General features: G+C 40.1%; 1 protein-coding gene across 1 annotated transcript; it reads left to right on the top strand.

The window, feature by feature from the left end:
- The first annotated feature begins 84 nt into the window (after nt 1-84).
- Nucleotides 85-22312, top strand: LOC130192536 (DNA-binding protein RFX7-like). Its single transcript, XM_056412592.1, has 9 exons — nt 85-281; nt 4407-4440; nt 12103-12188; nt 12443-12565; nt 13304-13424; nt 14185-14265; nt 14387-14600; nt 15298-15578; nt 16244-22312. The coding sequence occupies exons 1-9, from the start codon at nt 85-87 to the stop codon at nt 19460-19462; spliced, it is 4356 nt and encodes a 1451-aa protein (XP_056268567.1). The 3' UTR covers nt 19463-22312.
- The last annotated feature ends 743 nt before the right edge of the window (nt 22313-23055 follow it).

The raw sequence follows: 23055 nt of genomic DNA, 5'->3' as shown, positions 1-23055 counted from the left end.
CGATGTCGGAGGAGGACTGGGCGGTGACAACAACAACAACAGGGCGCGCTGCTGTCCCGTTAGCATCGCGACGACCTCCGGTCCATGTTGTTTAGCCCGAGTACGCCCGTCCACGACTCCCGCCCAGTCCAGCCCAGACTCGCGCCGAGGCCCGCCGTGATGGCCGAGGAGGACCCCGAGCAGCAGCCGGACCGCGGGGCGAGGAGTCCGCCCGGCCTGCTCACCGGGCTGCAGGGCGCTGAGGCCAGTGCTCTGCAGCTGAGGATCAAGAACTCCATCTGGTGAGGAGGCGTTCACTCACTTCCACTAGGATGATTCTTCATGGGGAAGTAATGAGCTGATATCTCATGTAAACTGAGGGTCAGTACCCAGAGGTTGAAGTAGTGAGAAGGAGTAGTGATACTACAATGTAATAATACTTCATTAGTGCAAGTAGTCCTGCATGCATACTGTTACTACTTAGGTGAAAGTGCACAAGTATAATTAGCACAATGTACAAGCATAACATGTAACTTGTTGAGCCCATTATGAGTATTACATTATTATATATTGTGTCACTGAATTACTGATGCAATCATATGTAAGCATATTGTTCCAGTTGCTCAAGTGGGATCCAAGTTTACCCACACTATATGCTTTTGTTAATCAACAACAATTAATTGTATTTTCAAGACGTATTGTATGTTTTACAAGAAAAATGTGAATCTATAGAGTTATTGTAAAATGGATATATGGCAGTAAAATGAAAAATTGACAGAATTATAGAATGGCAGAAAAGTGAAAAACTAAATGCAGCCAAATTCCACCACTTTGTTTATTGTTGTGTGTAAAAGAAGCAAAACCACATAGTACATACTTTCTATTACAAAAAAACACGTTTTGCCTTACTCATTATGCATGGCACAGTGGTTTCTATCAACGTCATTGTATTGCACTGCACATTATTGCTGAAATTTGACTTTTCATTTTGTTATTTATTTTCCTTTAAATTTGAACTTTTTTCATACTGTCAAATAGTTCAATCAATAATGATCACATATTAATCATGTTCTATTCACAGATTATGTATTGTGTATGTAAAATATTGATCTGTAACATATACCTGTCAGATGACTTTGATTGAGGAAGAAGTCCAAACTGTTCCTCTGAAATGCAGTGAAGCAGAAGCATTAGTGGCATTAAATGGAAGTACTCACATGAAGTTCAATTACCACATTATAGTGTACAAAAGTACATTATAATACTGGAAAGAATATACTCATTGTTTGTGGTGGTTGTAAGTGCTGACAATAAGTCAACACTTACAAAATCAATAATTTGTTTTAGGGTTGGGCGTTGACAGACAGTGGTGGAATGTATAAGTGCATTTACTCAGGAACAGAACAATGTGGAGGTACTTGTACTTAACTTGTTAGATATATTACTCCATTACATCTAGCCGGAAAATATTGTACATTTTACCACTTTGTTTTTTTGTACAGCTATAGTCACCAGTTGTTCTGCATATATATATAAACAACTGGTGACTATAGCTGTAAAGAAAAATACATAATATTATTGGTAACTTGATAAATGTTTTTGTTTGATGTTACTTAAACCAAGTACTTTATTCAAGTAACATTAAACATAAACAATGTAACTAATCACTTCTGCTTTACTTTGATTCAGTGAACACATTGCTCAAGAGCAGAAGTCATCAGTTAAATTACTTTGTATTACCTTCTCCAGCTCAGTATTTCCTTTTAGTGCTCTCAATGGCATTTGAAAGATTCCAGCACGTAGGAACAAGAGGAAGCAATGAGACTCAAGGAATCTCTCACGCAGCTGTCAATCACTGCTCGTGAACTTAAGCTGTACGATGCAGCACTATGTTGCAGTATTGCCTATTTCTCACCTCAAATATTTTCAGAAACATACTTTAATGTTATGTTTAGCTGTAAAATGAGAAAGTTCTGACTCGACTGTCATGTTTCAATTAATCAAACCAAAACCCATCAACGCCCACCGAACAGAGCAAACCCGCCCACTCGTCTTTAGCTTGATTATTGATTGGTTGAAGGCATTGTCGCAGTAATAGTCATCTACATTCAACTTCCCTCTCTTTCCATCATCAAAACACGACTGACATGCCGAAACCAACAGCTCCAGTATGTAGCTCCTGTAACAGCTGTGCTAAACCCTTGAAATACAAATATAATGGCATGTTTATTACCAGGATCTGTTTTTGTAAACTGCTCACACCTACCAGACATGGCCATGCTATTATCCAAATTCTCATACCAGTTTATTTAAAAGAGCTCACACAACTCACGTCTTTGTTTGGTTTTAGGCTACAAATAAAAAATTCAAAAAGATTAACCAGACAGAAGCACATGAGTGTGACATTACCAGTTGGAAATAATCAGGACTGACACGTATATACTTACATAAGATAATCCCAAACACTGAACCAAAGCCTTATGGAAACCTGGAATGTATCAAAAATACATTAATGCAAGGGTTGCATAGCGCTGCCAGTCAGTTTAACAGCCTGTTAATAATAGTAATAATACAGCAGTTGTTGTCTGTATTCTAATACATTTGTCAACTATAATGTTGTATTAATGAATTAAATGGGTTAAGAGATGTCACATTAGAACAAATACTTAATTGAGTTAACTACTGATAGTGAATTGTGTCTATGGTTGTTGCTATATAGGGCTGTTTTCTAACTGAAAGTAGTCTTTTATTTCTGAATGTGAATGAACTTAACAGCCATAAAATGTCAAAAGGCTGAAATACCAGAAAGCACAACAGTTCAGAGGTGAAACGTCTGCAAACAAATATATTGGATATTTGTCCTGCTCCCTAAATCTTTAACCTTTAAGAGGATTAGAGCATAAATATTGACGTTGCCTTGAGCGGCTGAGTGGTTCATGGTGGAGTGAGACCGTCTTAGACGGGGTCAGCAAGTTCATTTGCAACTAGACCGTCACTGTGTCTTGATCACCAATAATAGTCTATCGTGAATTGCTACTGTTCCTCCTGGTTTTCATTCAAGCCACCCAATCAGAGACTGAATTGTACCTGAATATTATACACAGGATGATTGAAAGTTATCAATTCTTCGATCGATTCAGTGCTTCCGGAGTCATTTGGCATCTCTGACAAATCTGCCTAACAAACAGTTCAATGACGGCTCCCTAGTAGCAGTGAAATAAAGTGAATTGTTCTTGTCGCGGTTTATAGCATCTCCTGATTCTGACCTGTCCAGTGTCTCCGAGTAAGCATCTTTAAATGTGACATGCCTTCTGTGTCTTAGTCAACAACAACCCGACCTGTCTGCAGATTAGGAATTAGACCTGGATAAATTGTATTCATGTACCTTGTTCCGTCCTAAATCATTCCTCATTGGTTTAATCTGTTTTTTAATCTTTGTTTTTGCATGAAAAAGTTATCTCATATACACTACCGTTCAAAAGTTTGGGGTCACTTAGAAATGTCTTTATTTTTTAAAGAAAAGCACTGTTTTTTCAATAAAGATAACATTAATCAAAAATACACACTATACATTGTTAATGTGGTAAATGACTATTCTAGGGGGAAACGTCTGGTTTCTAATGAAATATTTCCATAGGTGTATAGAGGCCCATTTCCATCAACTATCACTCCAGTGTTCTAATGGTACATTGTGTTTGCTAATCGCCTTAGAAGACTAATATCTGATTAGAAAACCCTTGTGCAATTATGTTAGCACAGCTGAAAACAGTTATGCTGGTGATATAAGCTATACAACTGGCCTTCCTTTGAGCTTGAAGTTTGAAGAACAAAATTAATACTTCAAATATTAATCATTATTTCTAACCTTGTCAATGTCTTGACTATATTTTGTATTCAATTTTCAATTCATTTGATAAATAAAAGTGAGTTTTCATGGAAGACACAAAATTGTCTGGATGACCCCAAACTTTTGAACGGTAGTGTATGACTGTGTAGTTTTTTTGTTAGTTTGATCTGCATCTTTTGTCTAACTAACCAGAATGGTCAGTATGGGTGGAACCGGGCTTCTTTCATGGTAGAATATAGAATAAAATACACATTAGTAAAAGTTGAAAGTCCATATTTAAAAAAAACTCATTCTTCCTTCAAGACATAGATATATACGTGTAATAGATTTACTCAGTGACTGCACATGAATAACTATTCTTCTGGCAGAGACAATGTTTCCACAGTGGCCGTCTCTCTCTCTCTCTCTCCTTTTACATATGACAACATGTGTTCCTGGTGGAGGGATATATGATCTGAGAGATGCTGCAGTGTCGTCTCATGCCAAACATTCCTGTGCTTTATAAATAAATACACTTTAGACCAAAGCGTTCATGTTACATAAGCTTGATACTAATTTATACTTTGTCTCTGTTTTGCAGCAAATCTGTTCAATCAAAAGTGGAAAACATTCTGGTAAGTTAGCCCTTGACTTGTTTTAACTGACAAATTACAAACCTTTTAATATAACTGTGAACATATTTTTTGTAATGTATTTTTGGTTCTAGTTTGTAGGGCTGAAATACTATTGAGTCCTATTGAGTCCCCAGCGTACTCCGGTTTATAAAAAAAAATTAAATAAATGGTGTACAGAATATATGCTAGCATACTTATATTGTTCCTTGGGTTACCAGTAATAGGTTAAAACGTAAAAAATATATCCTGGGAGTGATAAAAGAAAAGTTCATGGGATCGTTAAAATGAATAACCTAATGTTTGATCCTCTTTGGAGCAAATTTAATTTTGACCTGAAGGTTGCGCTAGTTCCAAAAACAGTAAAGCTCTGGGAAGAATGAGTGAGCTCTGGGAATATATTGTCGTTATAGATTAATCTGACAATGTGTTTCTTTAATTCATCGGTAAATCCTTTCGTCCATAAAACATACAAAAGTTGTGAAAAATAACCATCACAACCCCCCAGAGAAACACAAATATATTTCACCAGTAATCCAGTAATCATATTTGTGAAACAGGCAGTAAATCCTCACTTTTGAGAAGCAAGGACCTGCATTATATTTAGCTTTTTGGTCTTAAAATTGATTTCTTCTTGTGTATACGTTGTAGTAAACCAAACCCCTTGGGAATATGCAGGGGACCACGAATATCTCCAGTATAACGAAATATCTTTAACTGAATATCTGCAACTGAATTTTGAGAGCTGAATATTTATTACCATTAAGTAAATATCCTGCCCAAACAAAGCTGTTGGTGAGGCAGGGAAAAAATATATATATATATATATATATTTAAAAAATATATACATATTATATAGATGTTTACAGTGTATTTAGTTATCATGAATTATGTTTTGATGTCCGTCGTTGATACATTGTGACTAAGGCCGTGTTGACTTTGTTGTGTGTGATGCTCACGAGTAGATTTCTTAATCTGCTATATAAGAAGTCGAGTGCCAGCGAGTGCTGTATCTAACTGTATGCTACATTTGGTGTCCAGTGCTGTACAAGCCAGTTGCTATTCAACAACAAAATAATTGTTTTCTTGGAGAGTGTGATGGTCAACTCTAAAGCCTCACGGGAGCTGTAGCCTACATGTTGAAAAAATATAAATATGTTCAAAAGTCATGAAGAATAACGTTTTATTTGAGCAGTTGTAGACAACATTTACAGGTTTTTTCGTTTGCTCAGCGACAGCGGGCACAACTGGAGTCACATGTGCAAAACTCTAACTACAGTCTGCACAGCAGCAGTTCATGTGGACCAAACTCTAGTTTGTTTTTCATTGCTTGAACACAGTTTTCAAAACTCTACACACTTATCCCATGACTTTAACCACAACCTGCACAACACTGTGGATCGACAGCACTTTGTTCAAATGCTAACACACTGCTGTCAAAACTGTGAACCACATTCAAAACGGAATAGATTTCAGCCTTGTGCCTTTCAAACACTGCTGATTGCAATTTCAGCTGAAAGGCTAAGCAGGTGTCTTGTTTTAGACTTGTTAGTTAACACACATATATACAGGACTGTCTCAGAAAATTAGAATATTGTGATAAAGTTCTTTATTTTCTGTAATGCAATTAAAAAAACAAAAATGTCATGCATTCTGGATTCATTACAAATCAACTGAAATATTGCAAGCCTTTTATTCTTTTAATATTGCTGATTATGGCTTACAGCTTAAGAAAACTCTAAAATCCTATCTCATAAAATTTTAATATTTCCTCAGACCAAGTTAAAAAAAAAGATTTATAACAGCTGAGTGTTTGTCAAGGCTCAGGAAACCCTTGCAGGTGTTTCGAGTTAATTGGACAATTCAAGTGATTTGTTTAATACCCTACTAGTATACTTTTTCATGATATTCTAATATTTAGAGATAGGATATTTGAGTTTTCTTAAGCTGTAAGCCATAATCAGCAATATTAAAAGAATAAAAGGCTTGCAATATTTCAGTTGATTTGTAATGAATCCAGAATGCATGACATTTTTGTTTTTTTAATTGCATTACAGAAAATAAAGAACTTCATCACAATATTCTAATTTTCTGAGACAGTCCTGTATATATATTACAGTATATATAGGTAGAGCTCAGAAAGACTCATTTTGGAAATGGAACAAGGAAGACGGGTTCATGGCGGGAGAAGGGTGGCAGGGAGAGGGCGGATGCGTGGAGGAAGACAAAGAGCTGTTATTCCAGATGAAATAAGGGCTCCATTTATAGAGCATGTCTCCATGGTCTCATTGAGAGAGGCAGGTTGAGGGTGCAACCCAATTTGCAAAAATCCACAGTGGCATCTGTCATGCGAATTTTCCATCATACAAACAGGTGAGAGTTACATCCTTACAGTAAATGAAAACATTACAGGAATCTATTTTGTTTTGCAATGATAGAATATTTACACAGATATATATTACAGTAAGTTTGACTGTAAAATATATTTTTACAACAGGACCCAAAGGCTGCCCCCAACAGGGGGAAGAGGACAAATATTTTCAGATGCGCAGGAAAATGCTATTGTTGACATGGTTGTTGTCAACAATGCAATAAAACTGCGGGAGATTAAAGATAGAGTGCTGGCTGATAATGATATATTTGAAAATGTTAATTCTGTCAGCACAACTATTGCTCGAGTCCTAAAGAAACACCAGGTTACAATGAAACAGTTATACACTGTACCATTCGAGAGAAACAGTGAACGGGTAAAAGAGCAAAGATACCAATATGTCCAGGTAAGACGTCTGAGGTTACATACACAGCTATAAAGAATATTTACAGTAAAAAAAACACTAGCATTTCTACAGTAAAACTGTGCACTTACTGTTTTTCAGAGAGTAATGGAGGTGGAAGCACTGGAAAGACCACATTCATTTGTATTTATCGATGAGGCTGGATTTAACCTTGCCAAAACACGGCGCAGAGGAAGGAATGTTATAGGTCAAAGGGCCACTGTGGGGGTTCCAGGCCAAAGGGGGGGAAATATCACCATGTGTGCTGTAGTGGCCAATGATGGTTTGCTTCTCAACACACCACTTATTGGCCCACACAACACAGAAAGGCTCATAGCTTTCCTCGAACAGCTCTAGGCTCAGCTAGTGCCAGCAGAACAGGGGGACCAGTAAGAAACCCCCAGGTTGTTGTCATAGTTTGCGATAACGTTGCTTTTCACCACTCTGCAGCTGTCACAGATTGGTTTGCAGCACATCGCAGATTTATGGTTTTGTACCTGCCTGCATATTCACCTTCCTCAACCCAATAGAGGTGTTTATCTCTGCCTGGAGGTGGAAAGTGTCTCTTTTGGAAGCCATGCGTGCCGGATGTGAGGACAAAAGTCCAGAGGACTGCCAGGGATGGATAAGGCACTCCAGAAGGTTCTTCCCCAGGTGCATGGCAAGAGAGAACATTAGATGTGATGTTGATGACAACATGTGGCCTGATGCGAGAGAGAGGCAGGATTAGCCCCTCAATTATTTGTTCGAATTACAGCATGTACTTCTAGTTTCTACCTTTTTTTTCCTCATTACTGTAATTCCATAAATTACTACAGACTATTGAAGCAAACTGCTAATTTTCATTTACCTTAAAGAATTGTTATGTTCTAAAAAATTTATAAATCATGTGAAAGAATGTCACTCTTTTCTTTGAAAAAAATATTACTTTGTTTGAAGTCACTGAAATTGTTCAAACTGTAAAGATGAAAAGTTAGTATTTTCTGTATTGGTGTTTGATGCTCGTGTTTTTACTGTCAGTGTGTTCTGAGTGACAGTGTGTGTTACCACAGTGTGTTCTGAGTGACTGTGTGTGTTACCTCAGTGTGTTCTGAGTGACTGTGTGTGTTACCTCAGTGTGTTCTGAGTGACAGTGTGTGTTACCTCAGTGTGTTCTGAGTGACAGTGTGTGTTACCACAGTGTGTTCTGAGTGACAGTGTGTGTTACCACAGTGTGTTCTGAGTGACAGTGTGTGTTACCTCAGTGTGTTCTGAGTGACAGTGTGTGTTACCACAGTGTGTTCTGAGTGACAGTGTGTGTTACCTCAGTGTGTTCTGAGTGACAGTGTGTGTTACCTCAGTGAGGGCTGTGCAGAGTGTTTGGCTGCACTGAGCGTGTTTTGAGCCGTGTGTGTTAAGAGTTGTGTTGCTTGGAATGAGTTTTGCAGGTGATGTGAACTGTTTAGCTCAGGTGACTGTTGGTAGTGCAGACTGTAGTTAGCGTTTTGCACATGTGACTCCAGTTGTGCCCACTGTCGTTTAGCAATCGGAAAAAACTGTAACTTAAATATCCAGGTATCAAGTTTCAACTTTTAATAAAAGAAACCCTCAATGCAAATGGCGGAGCCAAGGCTCATCGGCCAGGACTTTGGTTGCCCTGATTTAATACTCTATATATAAGGAGTGATGTCATGTCGTGTTGTTAATACAAACTGGTTCGTCTACCCTCATCCCTTTCAAAAGGGGAAAGTCCAACATGCCCTTTGACCATGTGTCACCCTGTGTTGTCATCCTCCACACTCTCCTTGCTCTCACCTCAGATGACACACCTACAGCATCTTGTGTCAGACGTTGTGTACATCACAGAGTACACAGCTGCTCAAAACACACTTCCACAGTGCAGATAAACCACCCACTCCGGAAATGTACACTGTGTTTGTGTCTTGCATGCTGGTAACAACTTTGGTAAAGTGGGGATTGGAGTCCACTGTGCACAGCTGATGCCACATTACCAAAATGACTTGATCGTCCAAGTCAGCAGAGCAGCAAGTGAGTCGCACAACAACAACAAATGTCCTCTGAATGATGCACAACCAGGTTTAAGCGGTATTGCCTCTGAAATGAAGTTCAAATATACAATTAATTGTGTGACATTATTGCCTGGTTAAAACATATTGGATTATTTCTTATAGGGATGATGTGTATTACCTGTATTCCTCATGGCTGCTGTCTGTTACCTTCAGTCATGGGAGCGCTGTGGGGTCAGCAAGCCGCTCAAGGCAGAGGATTCAAGTTCACTTTAAAAGCCTGTCTGCCTGTCTGCCTGCCTGTCCGTCTGTCTGCCTGTCTGTCTGTCTGCCTGTCTGTCTGCAGCCATTTAAACTGCATGTGTGCATATACTTGTGTATCTCAGCTGTAAGAATGCAGCATATTAATGCCTCGTATTGGTGGATTCAAGTTCACTTTAAAAGCCTGTCTGTCTGCCTGTCTGTCTGTCTGTCTGTCCGTCTGTCTGTCTGCCTGCCGGTCTGCCTGTCTGTCTGCCTCCCTGGCTGCCTATCTGTCTGCCTGTCTGTCTGTCTGTCGGTCTGCCTGCCTGTCTGTCTGTCTGTCTGTCTGTCGGTCTGCCTGCCTGTCTGTCTGTCTGTCGGTCTGCCTGCCGGTCTGCCTGTCTGTCTGCAGCCATTTAAGATGCATGTGTGCAAATACTTGTGTGTCTCAGCTGTACAGCTGTAAGAATGCAGCATATTAATGCCTCGTATTTCAACAAGTCAGGTTAAAACTTAATTCATGCTCCTCACTTCTCGCCCTGTGCTTCAATGTGGGGATGGTATGTACGCTATGCCACGTTTGGCTTACGCCAAAAATGGGATCAAGCCTGACGGACAAAAAAAGCACCCTTCCAACTGTGCACCATCTCCGCCTCTGAAGCTTATAAGTACTTCACAGATTCAGGTGTGTTACTTTATTGGGGGCTAATGTAGCCTCAAGCAAAGACGAGGAGAGGGCTATATATCTGTTAAGCTCACTTCTTTATAACTCCACACCTCCAGATTTCTTTCTTTTCCTCAGCACCAATGATGCTGACTCAAGTGACATCACTTGAGTCAATTTAACTGATTTTGCACTGCTCACCCTGGAGCCACAAAGTACCTTTGACAACTTGTTTCACTCATGAAGTTGCCAACTAAAGTTAGACTTTCAGATATATTATGTATCATAATGCAAAAAAACATTTTGTATTTGCAATTAATTGAAATCAACATGTAGATATATTTGTTTTCTGTTTAAAAACAGTGAAAAAATCTGCGATTCAGAGTTGTGTAACAGCATAACATCAACATTTTCAATGGAGGGGGAAACTTTTCAAAGTATTTGTGACTGACATCCTTCCCACATGGTTGGAGTATTGCTCTTCTGGTATCATGTTTATTTTCCTTCTCAAGAACGGCGTTAGAAATATTTAAAAGTGTTAATAGCTCCCGTCCGTGCCAAGGACATTTAGTTAACACACATCTTAGATACCAAGGCTAACAGGACAGCCTAATGACATCTTGGAGTTGAAGATTACTTTTAGTTTGTGGAGGTAAGAGCAGTGAAAGGGTTCCTCTGCTGTCTGGATCTACAAAACAAGATGTCTCCAAGTGTATTCACTCAAGCTGGATATTTACAGGAGAGTATAAAACATGACAGAATTGAGCTTAATACATATTTAATATTCATCCAGTGAAGCAATTGTTACTTCACATTTAAGTTGGGATGGATAAGCCTGCGTGTATTGTTTGTTTGTGTTAGTACTGTTACATTGAGCATAGGCCAGCATCATAACTTACTCTTTCAGTGGAAGGAAGGCAGGTGCCCTGTTGATCACGCCTCAACAGTCCACAGCACAGGCCTCCAACTGTTTGAACTCTCAGAACTTATTTGACAGAATGAGAGTTGTACATCGCTAACAGCAGAGATCATTTACTTTGATGGTCTTTTGATAACATTTCAACTGCCGCCTCTATTTCAATCCAGCCATATATGCAAAGTGCTTCTACTATTCCTCCTGAAAATTTAAATGTCAATGTTTTGCCTTTTATTGTCCTTGGTATATTCTGCGTTCATTATCAAATCTGGTGTGCGCTTGCTAGTCTGCTCACGCCATCTAATGTCACAGCGTCAAATTGAAAGCAATGCAACTCATCGAATTATTAACTGATTGGCAAAATAATCTCTTTGTGTCGGAAGGGGGCGATGGCAGTGAATTTGAAACAGGTAGTTATCAAATGAGTGTACATATTATTTGAACCTTTAGCGAGCCACTTGAAAACAGTTTGCAAGCTACAGGTAGTGCAAGTGCTACTTGTTGGAGACCCCCGGCCAACAGCCTTTGGGCTAAATGCGTCACAATGACAAGGTTAACAGGTGTAGTAAGTGTGATGTTTCCCATCGTCACCATCTTACAGCTGGGCGTATTGGCATGCTAACATTTGCTTATCTGCACTTTACACAAAGTACAGCTGAACAAAAGTCAGGTGCTCGCCACAGTAATTGCTCTTCATCTCCAGGGTTTGATGAACGTGAGACTCGGATGTCGTTGTAATGCACCCGGTAGTTGTTGCTGAGACTTTTTAACTCAAAACCACAAATATGAAGCTGCTGGTGGCGCTCAGGAAATATTCAGATAATCCACAAAACCATTCATCCTCTGGGGATCATGAATGTCTTTCCTACATTACTTAAAGAAATTCCATTTAAAAAAAGTTTTACATATTTCTGGACCACAGTGGGGACTGAACCCACTATCTGCTCTGCAGGTGTAGCCGGATGACCTCTACATTTAAATCCAAGGCAGGAAGCTACTTCCTATGAATCGGAAGGCCAGATATTACAACTATATTATTTTTGTTCCCTTTTCTTTGTACAGCAAGATGTGGAGAAGTTCTCAGACATTGAAAAACTCTACCTCTACCTTAAGTTGCCTTCTGGTCCAACCAGCATCATTGATAAAAGGTAAGAAGACACTTGCTTTCTCACAATATTTACAAAAGAAATGTAAAGTTAATGAAGTGGCATGAATGTTTTTGTCTTTAAAATGTTTAGTATGTGAACGACAGAATGGTAAAATAACAATGACACACAGACAAAGTTAGATTATCTTGGGTGAGGATGATTTCTCAGGACTCGCTGAGGTTTCAGTGACTTGAGTGAGCCAAGTGTCGTTCTTTTGCTTTGTCAATCAATCAATGATCCACGTCTTCTCTCAGTGACCAGAGCGCCCTGTCATCAAGCCGCACTCAGCAGATGCATGCGTTTAACTGGATCCGCCATCATCTGGAGGAATACCCAGAGACATCTCTTCCCAAACAGGAGGTCTATGATGAATACAAGTAAGATTCTAAAACACATACAAAATATAAGTCACAGAGAATACATCTGATTTGTTTACCTACCTATAGACTCCACTATGTATTTGCACATGTTCCATTGGTGTTCACCTCCTGAATAGATAACAGCTACTAATGGTCGATTTTCTTTCTCTTCTAAATTACTGGCGGCTGAAGCAACAGTATAAATAGATGCAGCAGGCATGGGAATCACAGAGAGCGCCATGTGTTGGTAATATTAGAATGGAAAGTCTGAGACAGCCATTGAAATGCTCTGGCAGTGTTATGTAACGGTCTTTTTAACTCTACTAGATCAGAAATACAGTGCCCTCCAGAAATATTGGCGCCTTTAGGATAGACAGGTGAAAAGGCTTTAAAGAGACATTATGTGCTTCACTTCAAAACAAAAACTATTTGTTTTCAAATGGTACTGCAAGTACTGAAGTCAGGTAAAAAGTGCATGAAAGAAGGATGACCTCTCTTTATGTGAGACAGAAATGGGGATAATGCCAAATCAACCACAAGAACAACAATGTAGATACGAACGTCACTTAGTTCTGTTCTCAATTTACGAATGTGTCAAACTGTGGGTCACTTTTACAACTCTATTGTTGCACAATGTCTTTACATATTATACCGTTAAACCTGTATGAACTGATTTTTCTTTGGCCACTCGGTTGCAGCTAGACGAATCGTAAACACGACTTTGACGTTCATTTTTCTGCCTGTGATGTCTTTCAGGAGCTTCTGTGACAATCTAAACTACAATCCACTGAGTGCTGCGGATTTTGGAAAAATGATGAAAAATGTCTTCCCGAACATGAAGGCGCGTCGACTTGGCATGAGAGGAAAATCAAAATATCCTTCAGTGGAATGGATTGTAACGGTCTGGGTCTGTCTCTGGTCACAGACCATCTGCTGTTGCAGTTCATAAGCTCTCTAAATATAGATGTGAAATGAAATAAAGTCCCCCTCTGCCTCGGAAGCAGAAGCATAATACAGAGGCCATCGGGGGAGTCACCGTGATCTTAACCTTCATCACACAATTGTCTTTTTTTTATCTACTATTTTGCTGATGATGTAAAAGTGCGAAACTTGATTTATAATTATAACCGTGGGTCATTCAAGTTAAGGAATTATGTTGGTGTAATGTAAGATTGTTATGGGTTATGATGGCGAAACACTTTTGCCTGTTAAAGGGAGTTTGCTTTTTACTTGTTAGCAAACTGCTAGTGTCCGAGGATCACGGATTGGTTTTCATTAATAGTTTGACAATAAACACTAATTGAAATAATCTGTAAAATAACTTCTTCAATATCAGCATATTAAATTAAAATAAAATAGTTTAACTGCGCAAAGTGATTACATTTCTGGAAACTCTTGAATATTGAATTTCAAGCATGAATATTCTTATTTTCAGATTTAAGGCCCTTGATAGAAAATTATCTAAAATCTTAATTGGACATTGATCTGACACATAAAAAACAGGCTTGGTAACAAATATTGTCCAATTTTCTCATATTGATTTTTACATTAAGAATTTAACTGGACTGAACTTGGAATTCTATATTACTGGAGACGTTGGAATCCCATGTTTTTAATCTTAACACCAGTTTACATATTGCTACAGTGGACTGAGGAAGAGGCCCTTCGTCCACATGCCATCTTTACCATCTCTGGATCTCCATAAAACAGGAGATGGGGTAATGTTTTGACTACATTCTTGTCAATGTCCTGTAATGCAATGTATCATATACATATCTACATACATATCTACGTATATTCATATGTATACATGTAAAAACCCAAATCTTGTGTGTGTAGCTCCAGTGTGATGTTTTAGAGTCACCGGGCCAGCTGAGCAGCATAAAGGAGGAAGTGCGATTTGCAGCCTGTGACCTGGTGTGCGAGTGGGCCCAAAAGGTGCTGAAACGGCAGTTTGATGCCGTGGAAGACTTGGCTCGCTTCCTAATCGACAGCCATTACATCAGCAACAAGTCTCTGGCAGCTCTCACCATTGTCACCGGCACAGCAACAGGTCAGACGCTCTCCAGATCGGCTTCACGCCGCCTCTGTAAAAACAGGTCAACTGTGGCATCTTGAGGCGGCTGACAGCTACTGCTTTTTATGTCAGTGAGAACAAGTGTCTGCTCTAAGTTGCATGTCTTAAGTACCCAACTTTTCAGCTTTGCTGGAGATCTCTGGTACATACATATTACACATTCAATATGTGGATAAACAAAGATTATTCAGCATTGTAGAATCAACAAGTGCTCCCACATTCCAGAGACAAATGCATTTGCACTTAAATCAGAATGTAGCTGAATACATTAATGTAACTATCTCATGTTGCAGCTTTTCTAATTATCAGTTTAAATGTATCTGCACTTGATTGTTTGCATAATTTGATCCAGTTATTGATATTATTAACAAATTCATGTTATTTGATTTTGTTTGTATGGTATTGGGCTCAGAAGGGTTTTTAAATCTAAAAACACAAAAATAGTTTCTTAGCTTTTGGACCTTGCACTCATTATTGTATTAATGTTTGTTTTTGTTTTTAATGCGTGGACTCCTGGATGTTTAGTATGATAAACAATAAATTGTGGTATTTTCTATAGAAGTGCCATGATCAAAGCATATTATCTTTACATATTACAATGTCGAGGCTTTTACTTTATTCTCTGAACTGTAACATAATTGATCTCTAATCTCCCGCTGTTCCCTTTCTTTAGAGGCTAAGCCTTCACAGACGGTCTCAGCGTTCGTCCCCACTGCTGAGGCTCACTCCTTCCAGCCTCACGGCACGACGCTGTCCTCACCCTCCGTCGATGCAAAGCAGCAGCTCCAGAGGAAGATCCAGAGGAAACAACAAGAACAGAAGCTGTACTCCCCTTTACCTGGAGAGGGACACGTCAAGAGGGCGGATGACGGTGTGCCTTGTGCCAGCCCAAGCCCTCCGTCACCTCAGCCAACTATCGGCATCGTGGTGGCTGCTGTGCCGAACCCCATCACGGTGAGAAAGCAGCATGTAGATTACACTTTAGTATTCATGTTGTCCGATCTTCTGTATTCACCACACTGGTAAATAGAAATCAAGATTTTATTCAAATTTGACTTAAATTATAATACATTATAAATGTTATGTTTATGCTTAGAACCTGATGAACACATTGTGTGTCCCAAATCACCATTTCTTTTAAATCTAATAACACAAGTGAAACAATTGGTGAAGATGAGTGCAGTCATTTTCTTTTTTTATTATATTAAATAATCAAAGACATCAAAGTAATCACACTAATGAAAATGGTATTTTTCATCTTGTCTACGATGTAAAAAATAATAGAGATAGTCAATGATATTTACTTCAATGTCTCAACATTTTAGTCATTTGGTTTAAATATGAGTATAAAGCTGCCATTTTTAGAAAACCACATGATTAGTCAAAACAAATAATAATTTATTTTGGATTTAGTCAGAGTTTTGTGTTATCCACTTATATTCAACAGAATGTAAACTATGTTGAACTAAAAACAAAAACTAATATTACAAAGCTTTTTTCATACATGTTGGCCTGATGGCAGTTTTATAACTAAAGATCATTTGTTTTCACAGTTTGACATTTTATTAATGATCTATAATTCAGTTGTCCACTTTCTGATTGACCTTCCCTCCCTGCAGGTACAAAGAGGCAGGCAGCTGTTGTCCCCCAGCCCAATGGGAACAGTAGAGGGCAAAATGCTGCCAATTAACTTCCAAATGGTGACCCAGCCGGTCCAGGCCGTGAAACAGAGCCCCAAAACCCCACAAAGTCTTACAGCAAGTCCAGTGGGAGAACGCACGGTTCGGCAGCGCTATGCGCAAATCCTGCCCAAACCTGTGGCCGCGACTGCTATCACTTTGCGCTCGCCCTCCACCATGATCATCGGGAGCAGCCCTGTGAAGACTGTGTTGACCACATGTTGCGTCAGCCCAGTCAGTTTAGTCCAGATGACAGCCATATCACTCTCACTCAACGGCAGCAATACCACCACTCCCCTCGCAAACGCCACTCTGCGACCGGCTTCCGCCGGCATTAGTGGTACTCTGTTTGCAGAAGACATCAGCTCAAGTCAAAGCATGAGGAGTACTTCTGCATTCCCCATCCTGGCCCCGGTGGCCAGGTTCGGGCCGACTACTAACACTCGTGCCATCGATGTTGAAATGGAAGTTGAAGCTATACATAAATACAGCCAAATGCAAAATCCTGGTGCTCTAGTTTTTCCTCAAGAGGCAATGGCAAATAGGGCTGGAGGGGCTTTCCAGAGGGCTGCTAGTGTTCCCATAACTCAGTCTAAAGGCTTCTTGAGTCTGGAGAACACATCCAGCACCAATCGCAATGGAAATTCCTCTAATACTGTTAGACCAGTTGAAAATAGCAATAATAGTGCAAATAATACAAGCGCCTTGCACTCAACTCCGAATACCAGCGCTGTTTCTTTACTGAACACCAGCACACGACCTTCATTTGGGGAAAGCAGCAGTGTAATACCAGCAACGGAAGGTTTCCTGCCCACTAAGAGCCTCAGGAAACGTTCCAGCCTCAGTCCAGACCTTTCTCCCATCAAACGGGCTTTCATGCACCAGCAGCCAGTAGAGGGCGGCGCTGGTCTTGGATATGGGATTAGAAACACGGTCCCTAACCTCCTCAGGCCAGGAGCTCCAACTAGACCTGAAAGCGCACCAGCTGCCAGAGAGGTAGAGACGAGAATGATCTCTGCCCCATTCGCTCAAGTCCACGCACCTTGCACTTCCTCCGTCAGAGCCAGTGGCTTCTACTCTGTTGCCAAAACACAGAGCTCAATGCAGAGGAAAAACACTTCCACTGTAATGGAAACTTGCCCCTCAGTCAGTCACCCATTAATTCAGCAACAACAGGGGCACACGATGTCTAACGTGCATGCCGTACCGAATAACCACGGCCTCCAAACACATTCAAATGTGAGTGATGTTCGGGGTTCAGCCCCAGGGAGCCTGGAGGGAGCTCAACAACATACCTATTCTAAGTCTATCCCTGTTACGACACCCTTAGACTTTTTGAATCAAGCTTCATCCTCAAGCCAGCTCCCGATGCAGACTGATATGGACTACTTCCCCTTTGATGATGATGTGACTCAGGACAGCATTGTGGAGGAGCTGGTGCAGATGGAGGAGCAGATGAAGCTTAACCAGCAGGAGTTTGGAAACTGTGTTACACAGGGCCAACAGGCTGCGATGCCAGACAGCCTCGTGTCTACCAATCAGACCATGACCACCTACTATCATGCCACAAGCTGCCGCAGCAACCCCATCCAGACGCCAACACCTACTCCAACTCCCACATCGGAAATGATCGGAGGAGTCCAAGGCTTCACCAGAGAGAGCCCCTTCTCCCGCATCGCCTCCACGACACCAGTGGACAGCGCACTGGGAAGCAGTCGACACACCCCAGCTGGTACTCCGCACTCCAACTGCAGCAGCACTGTGCCTCCCAGTCCAGTGGAGTGCAGGAACCCGTTTGCATTCACACCCATCAACTCCAACGTCACTGGTTTCCACGACGGCAGCACCATCTCCAGCAGCCCAGTCAAGCCCATGCAGAGACCGATGGCAACCCACCCAGACAAGACCAGGCTGGAGTGGATGAATAACAGCTACAACAGCAGCAGCAATGGGAGCTTGAACAAGTCAAACAGTGGAATGGGAATCCTCCCCAGCTATCAAAGCCTGATCGGTGACCATTTCCAAAAACCCCACGCTTTCGCCATCCCTCACGCACGGCACCACGACAGCCATTTTGGCCGCTTGACTCCCATCTCGCCGGTGCAGCAGCAGTTCGCCAACACGGCCAAGCAGGAGGGCTTTGCTGTGCCGGCCCCTCTGGATAACAAAGCCGCCAACACAGCCGCCTCGACCTTTCGATGCCGCAGTGTAAGCCCCGCCGTGCATCAGAGGAACTTGTGTGGAAACACAGGAAACCTTCCCCATATCCCTCAGTCGGTCGTGTCTCCCTTTCACTCTCCCGTCACGCTAGAGATGTTGAACATCTTCGCGAACAGCCAGACGCAGTTTGGGGTGAGCAGCATGGCGCAGAGGAGCCATTCTGTGCCGCTCAACATCCTGATGCAGACTGAAGTCCAGCCCCCGCCGGGCCAACGCTGCAACAGCAAAAACATCGCCAATGTCCTTCTGAGCAAGCTGGATGGGGACCATGACGACACGGTTCGGGGGCTGGGCATCAATAACTTACCCTCCAGCTACACTGCACGCATGAACCTCACCCAGATCCTTGAATCCGACCCCGACCTCTCCTGCAGTGATCACCACCTCAGCCTGATGACCTCTGACTCCTCCACCAGCAGATGCAAGTTGCAGAGGCCAGATTACCTCATCGAAAATGCAATTAATGAACAAATGATTCTCTCAGCAGGTGACAGCCGAGTACAGTCGGCTTCCAGAGAGCAGCATCGACAACAGGCCCAGTCGATGTTGTTGACGCTGTGCTCACAGCAGCATCAAGAAGAACTGCAGCAGCAGTTGGATTTCAGCAGCACGGTGAAAGACCTGCTGGCAGACAACGGCCTCACTGCTGGCAGTCAGCTCCTGGACCAGGGGTCGGAGATAACTACAGGCACAGCCGATTTCCCTTGTGAAATCCGATTGACATCGGAGCTCTCCAGTAGCATCAATGACCTTAACGCGTTGGACACGGACCTGCTGTTTGACCCCAGCCAGCAGCAAGGCCAATACCAGCATGCTGCTGCAGAGGACGAGTTGGTGAATGATGTGCTGTTTCAGCAAATTACCAGCGACACAGCACATTCAAGTGGACTTGACTGGCTGGAAAGCAAAGATCATCCAACTGTTGGCTTGATAGGTTGAGAATAGAGCTTTTTTTGTGTGTCATGTTGAACATGTGAACCTGTTGTTCTTGTTTGTTTATTTATTTTCAGGCATTTACACTTTATATAATGCAACACTGGACACATTGAGGTGTGTCCGGTTTAAGTGCCAGGCTGAACGGCAACAATGCTGCAGCACTCTGATTAAAATGCTGGTCATTTCCGTGTAATCAGAGGACATCGCCTCACATTGGTTCCTCAAGTTAACAAAAGGTGCTGAACAAATAACAATCTTTCACTGGAAAGTCTGAAAAAACATAACACAGCTATGGATTTCTTAGTGTAAAGAAATGTAGACATTTCTGAAAAAAGGATTATCATGAAGAAGAAAAAATAATACTAATAATACAAAAATATTTATCATTGTGACTAACTCTTTTAACTGAAGCATTATCTAACGAAAGCATAATGTGAATAATGATTGCTGAACTAATAATACGTCATATTTGCAACATTTGTGTGCGATGCATATTCACTGAAAAAAACCTGCAAGTATAACAAGTTATCTTTGCAGGAGCGTTAGGTGTCAGTCTAGTCTATGTCTTTGTTTTTAGCAGAAAAAGATTTTTAACACGACATGTTTGAAAGTATACACATAAATATGATTCAGTGACAGAAACAGAGAGCAAAATTCATCCATAGAAATCCCGTTAATATATTCCTATGATCAGCTGGAGTTGGCATGGAGCATATGATGAGGATGCAGAACAATTTAAAATATGCAATGAATTAGCTGATTATATAAAAAATTAACATTGATAAATCAATTTGATGGAATTCATAAAAGAGAGGGATCAATGTAAAAACTGTCAGTTTCTGTGGTCCACATGTTCAAGGTTTGAGGTGTCGTTTATTTATATGTGGTCCCAGACTTTGTGCCTCTCTAACGGATTCAAAGAGTCAACCAAGTCATCCTCTCACGCCTTCATCTCCCGAATCAAACGTCTGCTCATTATGGAGCTCAGACCGCTTGAAGAGGATGATATCAATAATAGAATTTGGCCTCTTTTGCACTTTGTATTGTTTTCTAAGCCACATTTTGCAAACGTTTAGAAAAAGAGAAATTGTCTTTTATAATCTGCACTTTAACGTTGCAGAAACTCTCATGATACTCTTTTATTAACATGGAAAAACATTTCTTTGTTTGTTGTTCAATCCATATAAAGAAAACCAGCAGTGTAAGATGAGGGCTCTACTCTTAATCACTTGTAGATCCAAATGGAAAGAATTTATGAAATAACTATTTGATAATAATTAAACTAAACCCCATGAATGTGGGGTTTCTGCACTTTTAGATTATGATTCTTGTAGAAAAGAAGTTAGAGTAAGAGTTATGGGACATAATAATAGCCATTTTCTTAGCACTCAGAAAATGCATTATTGTATTGTTTGCAAATAACTTATTTGATTAAGCGGTGGAGGTTTTCATCTGATAAAAAATATATTACATTTATTAAATTGAGCGTTAATTAACTCCTTATCTCTAAAGAACTTGAACAATTTTGCTTCCTACTGTAGCACTCCTCATTCTGCACTGACAATCTGTAACACTTGTGTTTCTTAACATGCACTGAGTTTTATTTGAATGCTGGAGGAACATGATTGACTGCATGGCCTGAGAAGATTAATCATAAAGTCACTGATCATATATGAAAGTGTTGATTTGCACTGATTTAGAGCTGTGTGTGAAGAAGTCATGCAACCACAGATGAGATGAGACTCACAGGTGCTCCCTGAGGGTTCTGGTTTCTGAGCCTTATGTCCATACCAAAGACAAATTGTTACATATAACCTGCAATAACATGCACTAAGATATTGGCTGACATACTGAGTTATGTCTAGTAACAGCCATAACAAAGATTCTGTAATGTGAAGAATAAAATGGGAAATAAGTGAAACATTGGGGACAGTTGGAGCACTGGAAAAACCTTTCTTTATATAATCAGGACAATGTTATGATTTTTTAGTTTACTGTTGTTGGTGATTTTATAAAACCAACAGGTAAATAAGGTTTTATAGAGGCAAAAAAGACACTGTAATTCATCATGTTTCTCTGTGTTAGCATTAGAGAGTGTGTTTTTATTTTTTTGTCAGTCTCACCGTCGTTCAGGTTGTTTGTGTGTTTACTATTTATTCAGAGTGTGTTGTTTGTACAGAAGATGTAACCTTGCAAACTAATATTGAACATTCGCAACAATCATAATGTTTGGTAGCATACATGTTCAGTGTCAGCATATAACCACATAGTATACGGTATACTGTTGTTCAACAGATGATTGGTCCAATGAGGTGAAAAATATGAAAATGTAACAAAATTCGAAACCTTTCAGAACTGAATTTTGACAGAAAATTGCTCAAAATGTGTAAATCGGACAATCTAATTATACGGTGTAATATTAATGTCATGATATATTGCGAATGCAGAACATTAAATCTCTTTCAGTATCTTGATAAATATTGTGCGTTGTTTTATACATTTTTAGAAAACCTTTAATTTCTCTAAAAGCAGATCATGTATGTTATATATAGTCTCATTTTGATTATGATTTGACATCGATCAATTTAGACAAACGTTTCTTATTTATGTTTTAGTTTATCTTTCCTGTGTCTGTGAAAACCGGCAACGCATTGATTTGGTTCACACTGGTTTGTGTTTGAAGAAGACTTTACCCTTCCTCTTGCTGAAAGTGGTCCAGAGCTGTAGAACTGCCCTCTACTGTTGTGTTGCTGTGATCAGTGAACGGGGGGATTTTTTAATAAGGGGAAGTGCTTGTTGATATTGCTTTTTCGAGAGTTTTTCAAACAATAAACATTTTTAAGTACATACGTATTCTGGAATCAGTGTTTTTTATTTATTTACATATGCCAGATATGTTGTCAGACATGATGGGATCATCAGTTAGACCCCATTTTACTCTGAGGCGGTCTGACTTCAAAGCAACCTCGGCCTTCAGTTTAAGTAAGGATTAAGAATTAATGATTTATTTCCTATCTTTCAAACATTGATATTGATATCTGTGGTAGCACTTCAATGATTAATTTAAAGCGTGAGCATTTCCTTTTAGAGTTTTGAGTCTTATTGTAATAAATAAGGTTTACATTTGCAAATTCGGGTCTTCCAGTTGGCTGGCAAGAGAGAAATACTGAATGAAATCCAGATTAGGATGTGTATATACATTTTCAGCCTTGGCAGGTGTCCTTAAATAGAAATGTTGTCTGTAGATTCATGACTTAATGTCCAGCCAGTGTCTCTTTCTGTTGGGATTTAATAGAGAAAACGATTGTACTTTTAACTTATTTGACAGATATAGTTATTTAATTCATATTCATCAACCTGTATGATTATCTCACTGAATACAACACACACACACAGCGTACATATTATCATCAGTGATAACAACAATATTACAATAGTACTTTTACTCGATGTCGGTATGGTGGATGAGGTGCTGAGACTTGAAAAAAGTACAATATTTCCCTCTGACATGCATTGGAGTATAATGTGAAAGGTGCATAGATACTATAGCCTACTATAAAGTAAAGTAGCTGAACTATGTACAACTGTTCTTAGTT

This window comes from Pseudoliparis swirei, chromosome 4 (assembly GCF_029220125.1).
Source record: "Pseudoliparis swirei isolate HS2019 ecotype Mariana Trench chromosome 4, NWPU_hadal_v1, whole genome shotgun sequence".
NCBI classification, from domain to species: Eukaryota; Metazoa; Chordata; class Actinopteri; order Perciformes; family Liparidae; genus Pseudoliparis; species Pseudoliparis swirei.
The sequence above is the reverse complement of the archived record's forward strand: the minus strand, read 5'-3'. Positions and strand labels throughout refer to the sequence as shown.